The 15,524-nt window shown below is 41.3% G+C and overlaps 1 protein-coding gene across 3 annotated transcripts in view; it reads right to left on the bottom strand.

Moving 5' to 3' along the window:
• The window catches only part of ADGRL3 (adhesion G protein-coupled receptor L3), an 807,408-nt gene that overhangs the window by 624,772 nt on the left and 167,112 nt on the right, over positions 1 to 15,524 (bottom strand). For all 3 annotated transcript variants that reach the window (XM_044305816.1, XM_044305825.1, XM_044305834.1), the window contains exon 5: positions 10,722 to 11,522. In XM_044305816.1, the coding sequence (XP_044161751.1) occupies positions 10,722 to 11,522 (801 nt within the window). The remainder of the gene's footprint in view (positions 1 to 10,721; positions 11,523 to 15,524) is intronic.

The following is a 15,524-nucleotide window of genomic DNA, read 5'->3' as shown; positions in this document are numbered from 1 at the left end:
GTGATGCATATCCTCCTTTCCCATTAGCCACCCATATAAGAAGCCTGGAGAAGGTTAAAGACGGGGCAATTCAGCAGGTAATCGCCAGCTCGTGAGTGAAGGAGACCACTACATTACATGCAGCGATCTCCTTCACAGTATGGAGATGGGATGGAACATGATGCCATTATTCGGGTTTACTGAACTTCCTAATCCTTTCAACACTGATTTATCTTTGGAGAATCCACTGTCCATTTAGTTATATTTTTTTTATAAACTCTTTTTCTTCCATGGACAAGGCTATTTTGCTTTTAGCTTGTATTGTGTAAAACACTAACTGATTATCATAAGGAATGATATCTGGCACCTGGGAGAAACTTTCTTTCACCTCATATTGAAGACAGCATGGTATAAAATTAATATTTTTAAGTACGTAAGTTTTAAAGGAGTTAACTTCAGATGGTTTGCAGCTTTTATCTAAGCATACCTCACCCATGATTATTCAGCCTAAGGCCTCATGCACACAACCGTGCCTTTTTTTGCAGTCTGCAAACCGCAGATCCGCAAAAGACGGAAGCCTCCCGTGTGCCTTCTGCAATTTGCAGAACGGGCGGCCCATTGTAGACATGCCTATTATTGTCCACAAAACGGACAAGAATAGGACATGCTATATTTTTTTTATGGGGCCTTGGAATGGAGCAACGGATACGGAAAGTACTCTGAGTGCCCGCAAGCATACGAGCTTAATAAGACCAGAGTCTAATACACTGGTCTTAATAAATGTGCCCCAAATATTTTCCATTAAGGTAGACTGATGCTTTCCAAAGCTTCTCAACTGTATCAAAACACAGAAATGTGCTACGTATCAAATGGAGGATCAGGCTGTTCCACTGAAATATATTGGCCTATCAAGCAATAACAAATAGCAGATTCCCGCACTGCCTCGATCCAGAGGGAAGAAAAAAAAAATTATGCTAACACTATATGACAATCTGTTATAGTGTGTCGCTGCTGGTTTAAAGAGCGTTAATTGCCTAAGCCCTCAGTAAATATGTAAATAGAACAAAGGTAAAGTTAGAACCGCGCTGACTGTATAGTGATAAGCAGTGAATCCCATGCCCAGTATTATGTCCAGTATATGCACAGCCACCAGGTAAGTACTTGCCGATGCTTGCTGAATATGTATGTTTATTCCTGGTTTGGAATAAACATACATATTCAACAAGCACCGGCATGTACTTACCTGGTGGCTGTGCATATACTGGACATAATACTGGTCATAGGATTCACTGCTTATCACTATACAGTCAGCGCGGTTCTAACTTTACCTTTGTTCTACATCATATAACGTCTCTTGAGCGATGAAGGTGTTAGCTACACACCTCCGGTCTTCAGGGGTAAATTATCTAATACATTTAGACAATCTTCGTGTGTTCCATTTAGACAAGGAAATCCTGTTGGGCCATAGCAACATGATTCTAAAGGTGTTTGTAGACACAAGCTTTGCTGTAAATTTAGCTACATTTTTACTCCTTCCCACAAAATCCCTTACGTTTCTAGAATCCTCTCTAGACACCGACACATTTTTCATATGCATTCCAAACGAAGTGTCATAAGAAAAAACTTGTTGCTATGTTACTAGGCTTCTGAAGACCTCCTGCCAATTGTCACCAAACACAGTTTTAGTTGACTGCTGTCTTTCAAAACAACTTGAAATGGAGTTCAATAGGTAGCTCCCTTAGGAGATGCGGTCAAAGATGAGGGAACTGATACCATTGGGCCTTCCCAACTTTCTCCATGAGTCTTCTTCACATCATCAGATGAGCAGTTAATGGAATGAACTCCCTTCTCCCAAATTTTGACAGTGAGACGCAAGTGATCAAACCTAGAATCAAGACTCAACATCAATTTGCTGGAGCTGAAAGCAGCAATATTGGGGTAACAGAAGTTTGTTTTCCTGTCACCCCTGTTGCCCATTTCTCTGTCCTTGTCCAACTAGACAGCAGGATGGCAGTGTCAATTGTAAATATGGTAAGGAGCTTGAGGTTCAAGAACCTTTTGCAAAGAAGCCCTAATGATAAGTAGGTGAGCCTTGGACAACAACCTATATCTGAGAAAACAGTATATCCCAGGATCCTCAAATAAGGTGGCAGATGCAAAGAGAGAGTATTTTTGGGCACATTGTCTCTCAGACTGAAGCTGTTTAACAGGGTTGTACAAATCTTCAGGGAGAGAAGAATAGATCTTTTTGCATCACAATCAACAATACAGGTTTGTCAAATCTGTCTTCAGGACCCGATTACAGGGGACATAAGCAGTGGATGCTCTGTCTTTTCCCTAGTCACATTTTAAGAACCTCTATGTAAGAAAGAAAACAAAAGATATTTTGTGTGGTCTTCTTCCAAGCAGCAGTCCCAAACAACAGGAGTAGGTCTCTTCTTTTTCTTCTTTTTTAACCAAAACTGCAATTTAGGGTCCGCGCTTGAACTTCATCAGTAAGGAACAGTTCACACACAGCAACACTTCCACGAGACGATTTTATCTCGATTCAAAACAATTCCAGCTCCTTGGTCTCAATATCCACCAGCAATCACAGCTCTTTTATCCTTTAAAAGGAACACGACATAGTGCAATACCCACGGGTTATTGAAACACAACATATTTTATTTTACTTACAAGATCAACACTTGTTCACATCACATATAAAATCAATTTGCCCAGTTGATTTTCCAGTTCTCCAGTTCTCTTGAGGGTCTGGCAGGATCAAGTAGAACAGATGCCTCTAGTGTACCTGTTTGGCCTTTAAAATCTTGGTATCTGAGTCTACAGAAGTTAATCCTTGGGATGCCCAGTGGACTATTTCCAGTGTTACCAGAATCTTCTCTCCCAGCTCCCATGATTAATCTGGATCTAGGTTCCAGTTTATTGCTCTCCACAGGTTTGCTAGACTAACAATTTAATTAGCCATTCTCTTAGGCCTAAGAATAGACATAGATGCAAGGCTATAATCACAGAGATTTTTGCATGGCATTCTGTTAGACATTCTACCTTGGGTCACTTTCCTGAACTTGAGGCTACTTTAGAATTTTTTGGGGGGAAATTTCAGGCATGCCTGACTGGTTATTGAGCCTGTTTATTACTAGTCATATGAAGAAGTTGTATCTGAGGTTACTAAAAGGAGAAGAGGTCTCCAGGAATTCCTTTCCCAAGTACTCCACTACTTGGGACATATAAGTTTTGTGGAATTTTCTTAGCCACATATTCTCTATTGAGAGAATCGGGTATTAAATAATCTTGTTCACTGACTTTGGCAACAAGAGTGGTGGAGTTAACATTGGTGCATATACATGAACTATGGCTCTCTTGAACTCCTGGTGGTTTCCACAGTGTTTAAAAGGGAAGTCGGTTTATATGGAACAGAACCCTATAAAACTAGACCTCATCAGAGACCTTAAGGATACTTCACTCTGGTTAACACCTTGCAAGAAAGTATTGACATATGTAGCCCTCATAGACAGGATAAATCAAATTGGTTTATCATATAAACACCACCTCACTGAAGGGCCTTGGCCAAACCATAAGTGGGTGGATTTTATATGCGATGGAGGAAGCAGATATTGACACTGCAACCTTTCAAGTGCAATTGATTAGAAGTGGAGTTCCTCTCCCGGTCATCCTCAAAGTAGCTAGATGGACTTCAGAGGAAAATAAATATTTTTGGTGCCCATCTGTGACTGAATGCCTTGAATTCCTTAGGGCTACCACCAGGTGTGTGTCTTTCTACCCATCAGCTGATGCTATGGGTTACCTTCTGAAGAATGAATGACAGTTTGCAGAAATCTATGACCTGCAAATGTTTTTTGTTCTAGGGGAATAGGACACTCACCTAGCAACAGAATCCCACCCTTCAACCCATCCTAAAAGAGCCTTCTGGTAGGCTTAAAGGTGTTCTCTAGGAATAAAGACGTTTTGTGTAATGCTCACAGCCTGCCTTTTTAATTAGAAGATTTATACTTACCTGCTCGTCTGTGCTGGCTCTCACATGTTCATGTTCCAATTCCTGGACTGTTTACATCTGTACATTAACAATAACTTGCTTCAATGTGTAACATCGATGGCCTGTGGCCATCGCTGCTCCGTTACTTCTATTAGGAACATTATTCATTGCACTACTACTCTGATGTTTGCTATCACAACCACTCCCCTACTGTTGTTGCTCTGGGTGCAGCTACACAGCTCCTTTTAACTGTAGATCAGCTTATGCTATATCTGCTGGAATTCCCTCAATTTCCTTGCCTGTGCAATTAGGTTTCTAGCTTGCTAAATTCCATGCAAAGGTATGCTGTTTCCTGTTGTCTGCCCATGTATGACCTGTGCCTATTTACCGTTGTGACCTTTCACGTGTCCTGAATTCAGCCTGTTCTTGCATCAGTGTCTCTGAACCCTGTGGGTCAGCTGTCAACCACACCAGGAGTACTCCAGGAGGTAGTGCTCTCGTGGTTCCCTACAGCAAAGTCCAAAATCTTGTATAGGGGTTAAAGTGAAAATAACATGGATAATGTCCCTAGGTTTAGTTCAAAGTCAAACCGGATGGTTGACACAGTGGTTCAACACCCATTGCGCCTACAATATGTCTAAAGAGTGGTGCAAATCGGCACAATTTAATGCATCTAGTAATTCTACAATAATTTTTCAACTTGCTGGGAAAAGGGGTGGGGTTAGTAGTAGGGGACATGGCCTTATAGGACAGGTTGCAAAGTTTTATGACAAAATTGTGCCACAATTATGGCTCTAAGTAAGTCAAAAAATAATTGATAGACTCTAGAATTAGACAGGTGTCTGTGTGCACTAAATTTATCATATACTTTGAGCCACTGTAACAAATCAGGTGCATGTCTATACAAGTTTATGCCATCTATAAAGCTTAACCACTTTAACCCCGCTAGCTGAAACCCCCTTAATGACCAGGCCACTTTTTACACTTCTGCACTACACTACTTTCACCGTTTATTGCTCGGTCATGCAACTTACCACCCAAATGAATTTTACCTCCTTTTCTTCTCACTAATAGAGCTTTCCTTTGGTGGTATTTCATTGCTGCTGACATTTTTACTTTTTTTTGTTATTAATCGAAATGTAACTTTTTTTGCAAAAAAATTACATTTTTCACTTTCAGTTGTAAAATTTTGCAAAAAAAAACGACATCCATATATACATTTTTCGCAAAATTTATTGTTCTACATGTCTTTGATAAAAAAAAAAAAATGTTTGGGTCAAAAAAAATGGTTTGGGTAAAAGTTATAGTGTTTACAAACTATGGTACAAAAATGTGAATTTCCGCTTTTTGAAGCAGCTCTGACTTTCTGAGCACCTGTCATGTTTCCTGAGGTTCTACAATGCTCAGACAGTACAAACACCCCACAAATGACCCAATTTCGGAAAGTAGACACCCTAAGGTATTCACTGATGGGCATAGTGAGTTCATAGAACTTTTTATTTTTTGTCACAAGTTAGCGGAAAATTATGATTTTTTTATTTATTTTTTCTTACAAAGTCTCATATTCCACTAACTTGTGACAAAAAATAAAAACTTCCATGAACTCACTATGCCCATCACAAAATACTTTGGGGTGTCTTCTTTCCAAAATGGGGTCACTTGTGGGGTAGTTATACTGCCCTGGCATTCTAGGGGCCCTAATGTGTGGTAAGTAGTTTGAAATCAAAATGTGTAAAAAATGACCTGTAAAATCCTAAAGGTGCTCTTTAGAATGTGTGCCCCTTTGCCCACCTAGGCGGCAAAAACGTGTCACACATGTGGTATCGCCGTACTCAGGAGAAGTTGGGGAATGTGTTTTGGGGTGTCATTTTACATATACCCATGCTGGGTGAGAGAAAGATCTTGGCAAAAGACAACTTTTCCCATTTTTTTATACAAAGTTTGCATTTGACCAAGATATTTATCTCACCCAGCATGGGTATATGTAAAATGACACCCCAAAACACATTGCCTAACTTCTCCTGAGTACGGCGATACCAGATGTGTGACACTTTTCTGCAGCCTAGGTGGGCAAAGGGGCACACATTCCAAAGAGCACCTTTAGGATTTCACCGGCCATTTTTTACACATTTTGATTTCAAACTACTTACCACACATTAGGGCCCCCAGAATGCCAGGGCAGTATAACTACGCCACAAGTGACCCCATTTTGGAAAGAAGACACCCCAAGGTATTCCGTGAGGGGCATGGCGAGTTCCTAGAATTTTTAATTTTTTGTCACAAGTTAGTGGAATATGAGACTTTGTTAGAAAAAAAAATAAAAAATCATCATTTTCCGCTAACTTGTGACAAAAAAATATCTTGGGGTGTCTTCTTTCCAAAATGGGGTCACTTGTGGGGTAGTTATACTGCCCTGGCATTCTAGGGGCCCTAATGTGTGGTAAGTAGTTTGAAATCAAAATGTGTAAAAAATGACCACCTAGGCGGCAAAAAAGTGTCACACATGTGGTATCGCCGTACTCAGGAGAAGTTGGGGAATGTGTTTTGGGGTGTCATTTTACATATACCCATGCTGGGTGAGAGAAATATCTTGGCAAAAGACAACTTTTCCCATTTTTTTTATACAAAGTTGGCATTTGACCAAGATTTTTATCTCACCCAGCATGGGTATATGTAAAATGACACCCCAAAACACATTCCCCAACTTCTGCCGAGTAGGGCGATACCACATGTGTGACACTTTTTTGCAGCCTAGATGCGCAAAGGGGCCCAAATTCCTTTTAGGAGGGCATTTTTAGACATTTTTCTTCTCACGCTTTAGGGCCCCTAAAAAGCCAGGGCAGTATAAATACCCCACATGTGACCCCATTTTGGAAAGAAGACACCCCAAGGTATTCAATGAGGGGCATGGCGAGTTCATCGAAATTTTTTCTTTGGGCACAAGTTAGCGGAAATTGATTTTTTTTTTGTTTTTTCTCACAAAGTCTCCCTTTCCGCTAACTTGGGACAAAAATTAAAATCTTTCATGGACTCAATATGCCCCTCACGGAATACCTTGGGGTGTCTTCTTTCCGAAATGGGGTCACATGTGGGGTATTTATACTGCCCTGGCATTTTAGGGGCCCTAAAGCATGAGAAGAAGTCTGGAATATAAATGTCTAAAAAATGTTACGCATTTGGATTCCGTGAGGGGTATGGTGAGTTCATGTGAGATTTTATTTTTTTGGCACAAGTTAGTGGAATATGAGACTTTGTAAGAAAAAAAAACAATTTCCGCTAACTTGGGCCAAAAAAATGTCTGAATTGAGCCTTACAGGGGGGGGTGATCAATGACAGGGGGGCGATCACCCATATAGACTCCCTGGTCACCCCCCTGTCATTGATCACCCCCCCTGTAAGGCTCTATTCAGACGTCCGTATGATTTTTACGGATCCACGGATACATGGATCGGATCCGCAAAACACATATGGAGGTCTGAATGGAGCCTTACCGGGGGGTGATCAATGACAGAGAGGTGATCACCCATATAGACTCCCTGATCACCCCCGTCATTGATCACCCCCCTGTAAGGCTCCATTCAGACGTCCGTATGCGTTTTGTGGATCCGATCCATGTATCAGTGGATCCGTAAAAATCATACGGACGTCTGAATGGAGCCTTAGAGGGGGATGATCAATGACAGGGGGGTGATCAATGACGGGGAAGTGATCAGGAAGTCTATATGCGTGATCACCCCCTTGTCATTGATCACCCCCCTGTAAGGCTCCATTCAGACGTCCGTATGTGTTTTGTGGATCCGATCCATGTATCAGTGGATCCGTAAAAATCATACGGACGTCTGAATGGAGCCTTACAGGGGGGTGATCAATGACGGAGGTGATCAGGGAGTCTATATGGGTGATCACCCCTCTGTCATTGATCACCCCCCTGTAAGGCTCCATTCAGACGTCCGTATGTGTTTTGCGGATCCAATCCATGTATCAATGGATCCGTAAAAATCATACGGACGTCTGAATGGAGCCTTACAGGGGGGTGATCAATGACAGGGGGGTGATCAATGACAGGGAAGTGATCAGGAAGTCTATATGTGTGATCACCCCCTTGTCATTGATCACCCCCCTGTAAGGCTCCATTCAGACGTCCGTATGCGTTTTGCGGATCCGATCCATGTATCCGTGGATCCGTAAAAATCATACGGACCTCTGAATGGAGCCTTACAGGGGGGTGATCAATGACAGGGGGGTGATCAGGGAGTCTATATGGGGTGATCAGTGGTTCATAAAGGGTTAATAAGTGACGGGGGGGGGGGTGTAGTGTAGTGTAGTGGTGTTTGGTGCTACATTACTGAGCTGCCTGTGTCCGCTGGTGGTCGATCCAAACAAAAGGGACCACCAGAGGACCAGGTAGCAGGTATATTAGACGCTGTTATCAAAACAGCATCTAATATACCTGTTAGGGGTTAAAAAAATCACATCTCCAGCCTGCCAGCGAGCGATCGCCGCTGGCAGGCTGGAGATCGACATGCTTACCTTCCGTTCCTGTGAGCACGTGCGCCTGTGTGCGCGCGTTCACAGGAAATCTCGGCTATCGCGAGATGACGCACGGATGCGTCCAGGAGGAGTAAATCAACCACCTTCCGGACGCATCCGTGCGTTAGGCGGTCGGGAGGTGGTTAAACAGGTTGTCTCACTTCAGCAAATGGCATTTATCATGTAGAGTGATATACAAGTAAATACAAGGCACTAACTTATTGTGATTGTCAATATTGCCTCCTTTCCTGGCTAGACTAATTTTTCCATCACATCATGCCCAGCTTGTTTCCATGGTTACGAGTCCTAGGAAAGAGCGAATCGACTTCGGATGAAGCATCCGAAGTCGATTTGCATAAAACTTTGTTGTAATACTGTACGGGGTGGGAGTATTAGAATATATTGGCTCTGATGAGCCGAAGTTATTATGTGGCAACTGCTGCCCCTGCAACACAAAGCCCCACCAACCAACAGGCACAGCACCAAAGCACTGAACCATGTGAACATATGCAAAAGTAACAAATCGACGCATGGCATTTAATGTGCAACCTGTTTTCTCTTTTGAAATTTCCCTTTAAAGATTCACTGTACTTTCACACAACTTCATTATATTTAATGATGAAAATGGTACAGTTTCAAATTACTTCATTTAAAAAATCTGCCTGCATCCACCTGAAAAATTTGTAAAAGTCATGGCCACTAGGGGTCTCACTTCCACCTAATTTGCAGTCCACTGCCTGTTGTCAGGCAAGATCTGTCTCTAGTAACAGAGACACAGAAGACGGCTGAAAGGAAGTGGGAGCGTGTCAGAGCTAGCTGAGCCTGATAAAAGAACTGCTACTACACTGCTTCTGAACTTCACAGGTGGCTCCTGCCTTCTGTAAGTGTGATCTCTCCTTCCTTATCCGTTCTGTGAGCTCCAGAGCTGAAAACAAACAAAATGAGAAGGAAGGGAAAGGACGTCACAGCCGTACAGTGCTGGTAGATTCCACAGAGTGGAGAAATACATCTAGCTGTGCAGCTGAAGAGTGGAGCAATTTGGCTGAAAAAGATATTAGGGAAGCATAAAAACAACATATTCCTGCTGTATGATTGTACAAAAAAGTGCAGCCATTATGCAAACTTTTTTGTAAGACTCTGGCACGCTTTAATATAAAGAATGCAGTCAGTGGGACTGCTATAGGAATCCAAGTCTATGACATCTGGGATAGACCATAAAACTCTAATCCCAAAGTAACATTAACAATTAGGTGTAGTTGAAAAAAATTTAATATTTCACATGTAATAAGCATTTACCATATTTTCGTGTTCTTTACTGGGGCTACATGGCGAATATGATCGCAACACACATTACAAGACATTAGAGTGTCTACCTACACTGCAAATAATTGAAATTAATGAAAGTGAATAGGACTGCATGATGACCCGCAAATTGCGGCAACCACTTTGCAACCTTCAAAATAAATTCTGCCAAATTCAAATACATTCTTGCGACTGTGCTGCAGCAACTTGCAGGTGTACAAGGGGACCCTATTCACTTACATTAGTTGTGATTACTTGCATTGTCGGCAGAACTGCAGTGTGACCCGTATCACGGTTATCATGTAGGTACAGCCTCACACACTTACTTATTTCTTTCATTTGCATTTTTTGAGTTTCTTGTTTAGCCTGGACACTGCATGTTAGCTCCAAATGCTATCAGCACGGTGTGTGCAAACACATTGGAGCAGATTTATTATTAATGCCTAAGATTTAGACAGTGTAATTAGACAGATTCATCATAGTGACTGTCTAGTATATACCACCTTTTAGTTGGCTTACAACTGCATGCACTGTCGCATCCTAAGTTGCCCCCTACTTTCCAAATGGCATGCTCCCTATTCCACAAAGCCACACAATTTGAAAAAAATGCATAAAACACTTGATAAACACTTGATAAATTCATTCTCCAGATAGGTGGGTGTCCCAGTGATTAGACAGTGATAGAACATCCTTTTTTTCCAGCACCTCTAAATATTTCTGCACTACAGGAGTCAACAGAAATGTTACCAACACCTGGTGTGACACCAATATTTGTGCATTTCCATATAGAATACAATTATAGCACAAATTCTGTCTGTGCTGATATATTAATATTAAATATTTCCTGAATTAATATGTTACCTGATAAGCTAATATAGTAACACTCAAATACTATTATTTACGGCAGACATACCTGACTTGCTGTCCAAGATTCCAAAATCCAGGGAATACTTCACCACATGATAATTGTTCCATACATAAAGTAGATTGTCCCGAGGATTGTAATCCACAGCAGCAATGTACTGATATGAATTTGGGAATGCTATATCAACATAATCATCAGTATTCTGGTCAGTATTATATATATAATCAATTTTATTCCCAGTTGCTTCATTATCATCATCTTCATAAACAGATTTGACCACATATAATATCCCACAAATCATGAAGGCATTTGAAGCAGAACGTTTATCATATGCTGTATCCCAAGTTCCTTCAATTCGCAGCGTATACGGATTAAGTTGACTAATCACTATCCTCCCATTATTTTGTTCCGTTGCATAAATGACCCAGAGTCCATTTTCATCAACCGCAAGATCAATATCTGATTTACCACCCCATCTATAAGGAGAGGTGTCATGATAATTGGCACTTGCAATAATAGCCTCTCCACTTTTTATTCTTGTCCTAAGGTCAAACTTGACAATATTCCTTGTACGTTCCTTATTAAAAAACAGTGCTCCATCATAAACCACAAAGCCTGTGCCATCTACTCTGTGAGGAAGCTTGTAAGTTGTAGTTGGTCGTCCAGCAATGAAGTCATCTTTGGAAGAGTACTCTGTTAAGGTGTCAGTTCTATATGGAGTCCATGGCATATAATACATTTTATCAGATGCCTGCAAAGGATCTTTACACCATGCTCCTGACTGGTGATCAGATTCAAATAAGTGTTCACTCTGATAGACTCCTTTTAGCATTCCAGGACAAAGAAACACTGTAAGTAAACAAACATTTTATTAGTATTCTGTATAAAAAAATGTATTAAAATTGATCTGTTTGTAGCAAAATCAAAGAAATGAAAAATATACAGTATATACAGGTGAAACTAAAAATTTTAATATCGTGCAAAGTTCATTTATTTCAGTAATGAACTTAAAAGGTGAAACTAACATATTAGATAGACTCAGTACATGCAAAGCGAGATATTTCAAGCCTTTATTTGTTATAATTTGGATGATTATGACTTATAGCTTATGAAAACCCAAAGTCTCAATTTTGAGGTCCCCTTTGCTCAGGGTATATGGATTAATTAGCTGACTAGAATGTCACACTTTGAGCCTAGAACATTGAACCTTTTCACAATATTCTAATTTTAAGCTGCATTAATGCAATTCCTTTTAAGTTGCATTACTGAAATAAATGAACTTTTGCACGATATTCTAATTTTTCGAGTTTCACCTGTATATATATTACAGTACATTTAAAGTAGCCCTGTTAGCTTTCCGTAACTATTTTGTATTTGCCATGATGTAGCAATTCAGTAGAATCTTTTCTCATAACACTGTGTTATGTTGTGCCTGTTATTTCTCTCATGAAAATGTATGAATAAGTGACAACTAGATATTACCAAATTGGGTATGTCACTACAAACTCTAACACTATCCAGCCGCTGCTTACAATGCTAAACTGGAGAAACACACCCAATTGGAATTATAACAATGCAGAGCTATGAATAAGGGTGCTCTTAAACGGTTTTTACATGACAAATGCAAGTATTTCACTATAATGCTACCCTCAGAACTACCCTGGATGAAGCAGCACCCGCTACACTCAGAACCTTCCAACAGCTTTCTAAAGTGATGCCCCAGGAGTGCCAAAATTCTATGGAGAAAATATCATACACCAGAAGATTTCTTCCATTCTAAGTTTATGCTGAGAACCAATAAATCTGCCCTTCACCTCGCCAAACACAGCTATTTAATGACTCTGATCTCTTTACTATCCAATAATGAAAAAAAAGAACTTTGATACTGTTCATGTCTTCAGTTGAAAAGTGCAGGCGCCTATTACAGGCCTCTGTAAAGACAACATGGCCACCCACTTCAAAGAGAAAATTGAAAACATCTGTCAGGAAAATATCTCCCAGTCTCCAAGCATCATTGATCCTCTTATCTCCTACACCATCTCTGGTTCACTTGACACATGTGAACCAGTCACAGAAGAGGAAGTCTCTAAAATCCTCTTCTTCTTGCCCTCCAAAATAAAGCCTGTTTAGGCTAATAACATCACTTGTCCCAGATATTAAAACTTAACTTTTACTACCATTAGTATAAAACCTTTCTAGTTATAAGTAGATGTGAGCAAAAAGAATTGGGTTCAAACTATCTCATGCCCTGTCAGTTCTGAAGCATATTTGCTGCATCTACAATGTCAGTCGGGGGTGCACTCCCCATGCCTTCACATGCTTGGACTCTGTTTTAGCAAACCCGTCCTATGTATGTTTGATTATCAATGTTTACTCTGAATAACTTCACTGATAATTTGCTGCACTAGTTGCCAGAACAAACTCGAAAAACACTGATTACTGTCCCCCCAACATGTTTCGCCAGCTAAGGCTACTTTCACACTTGCGTTCGGAGCGGATCCGTCTGGTGTCTGCACAGACGGATCCGCTCCTATAATGCAGATGATGGGATCCGTTTAGAACGGATCCATCTGCATTTTCTTTCAGAAAAAATTATAAGTCTGAAAGTTAGTCAGACGGATCCGTCCAGACTTTACATTGAAAGTCAATGGGGGACAGATCCGTTTGCAATTGCACCATATTATAGAAACATGTGTTGGCAGATAAGAACCATTTGGCCCATCTAGTCTGCCCAATATACTAAGTACTATGGATATCCCCTGGCCCTATCTTATATGAAGGATGGCCTTATGCCTATCCCATGCATGCTTAAACTCCTTCACTGTATTTGCAGCTACCACTTCTGCAGGAAGGTTATTCCATGCATCCACTACTCTCTCAGTACAGTAATACTTCCTTATATTACTTTTAAACCTTTGCCCCTCTAATTTAAAACTGTGTCCTCTTGTAGCAGTTTTTCTTCTTTTAAATATGCTCTCCTCCGTTACCGAGTTGATTCCCTTTATGTATTTAAAAGTTTCTATCATATCCCCTCTGTCAACTTCAAACGGATCCGTCCTTTTTGACTTACATTGTAAGTCTGGACAGATCCGTTTGGCTCCGCGCGGCCAGGCGGACACCCGAACGCTGCAAGCTGCGTTCAGGTGTCCGCCTGCTGAGCAGAACAGAGGTCAAATGGAACTATACTGATGCATTCTGAGCGGATCCGCATCCACTCAGAAAGCATTGGGGCCGTACGGATCCGTTTGGGGCCGCTTGTGAGAGCCTTCAAACGGAACTCACAAGCGGGACCCCGAATGCAAGTGTGAAAGTAGCACCTGGCTTCATCAGGGGTAACGGAGGGAAATCATTATCTCTCTACTAACTCTCATCTTGATCCCTTACAATCTGGTTTACACAATCTACAGGAACTGTCCTCACCAAAGTGACAAATAACCTCCTGACAGCTACATGAATGGAACATACTCTGCTAATGCAGTGTCCCACTCTGTAGTAGTAGTGGGGTCCTGTATACATAAGGGTATAAGCAGTATGTCCATTGTGCAACAAGTATGTATAGTGCTCTAATTCCTATTAACAGACTAGTTACACCTTTCATGTAGACACACCCAGTCACCCCTAGGTGGTGCTGGTGCTACATACTCATAGAACACAGAAAGTGCAAGGGAGTGGAGTTTAGCTCACTGAAAGCAAGGTCAGTCTAGACCAGAACATTGAAGTATGGCCAGTGGAAGTTTAGTCTGTAGCCAATGGAAGCTAATCCCAAATCTGACACAAAAGTCAGACACCTCAGCCATACTGCAGAGTCAGACAAGGGAGATGGCTAACTAAAGCTAAGGCTGGACCTGCAAAACCCATGAGAAAATGAGAGCTGACAAGCAGCTACCCCTCAGAGTTGTGCGCAGACCAAGACTAGGCCTAAAAGAGAAGAATGGAAGAGACCCAGGGTGGTAGAGCGTATAAGGAAAGCCTGGTAGAGGTGAATGTGATATCTCAGCCTATAGACTATACTAGCACACAGCGGAAACAGGATTAGCCTACGGTGCCTGTCCACGTTCTGCAGTTTAGTGCAAAACTGCATTTGGAGCCACATTCCTCTACGGAATACCACTGGAAACTGTGAGTAAGCTAAGGAAGATATCTGTACCGGCCGTGTGAAACAGGGTAGTTTATTGATGTATACTCCACACCTCGAAGATAGACAGTCAGCCTGAAGTTACAAAAGCCTGAGTGTGATCAGAGTCAATACTTCACCAAGAGCCTGTTATTAGGATTACAGATACAACTAACTTGTGATTTCCTTTGACTGGATTACAACTACCTCTTTGCATTGCAATATTCTGCACATCTATTGTACCTCAAGGCAAGTGATTCCATTTATTCAAACTCCTCTTTATTTTAACACCTTGTTTGCACCTAAAGATGCTGGCATAACGACGTCATGGACCCTGCCTTCCCTGCACCTCAAAACCTATACCATCAAGGGCTCCTCAACCAAAATCTGGCAGGAAATCCCTTAACCCCAGAGTATGTCCTGAAGGAATCCAGTGTTTTTTTTCCTGTCACTGCACGGCAGCCAAGAAAGCTCTTCAAAACCGCGAGTACCAAATACTACACTCATCAGGCCACAAAACACTCACGTGCACCCCTGTGGCCCGGTCACTGGACTCATTCTCCCTGATCTCTTTGCAGTATTTGACACTGTAGACCTCCCTCTCCTACTTGGCATCCTTCAATCTAATGGACATTGCTCTCTTTTGTTTTTTCCTATTTCTCTGACTGCTCTTTTAGTGTATCATTGCTGGCTCTACTTCTTCTCTTCCTCTTGCTGTTCTCAGTCCTAGGTCATCT

Source organism: Bufo gargarizans, chromosome 1 (assembly GCF_014858855.1).
Source record: "Bufo gargarizans isolate SCDJY-AF-19 chromosome 1, ASM1485885v1, whole genome shotgun sequence".
NCBI lineage: Eukaryota > Metazoa > Chordata > Amphibia > Anura > Bufonidae > Bufo > Bufo gargarizans.
Note: the sequence above shows the minus strand (reverse complement) of the source record. Positions and strands in the feature narration are given on the sequence as shown.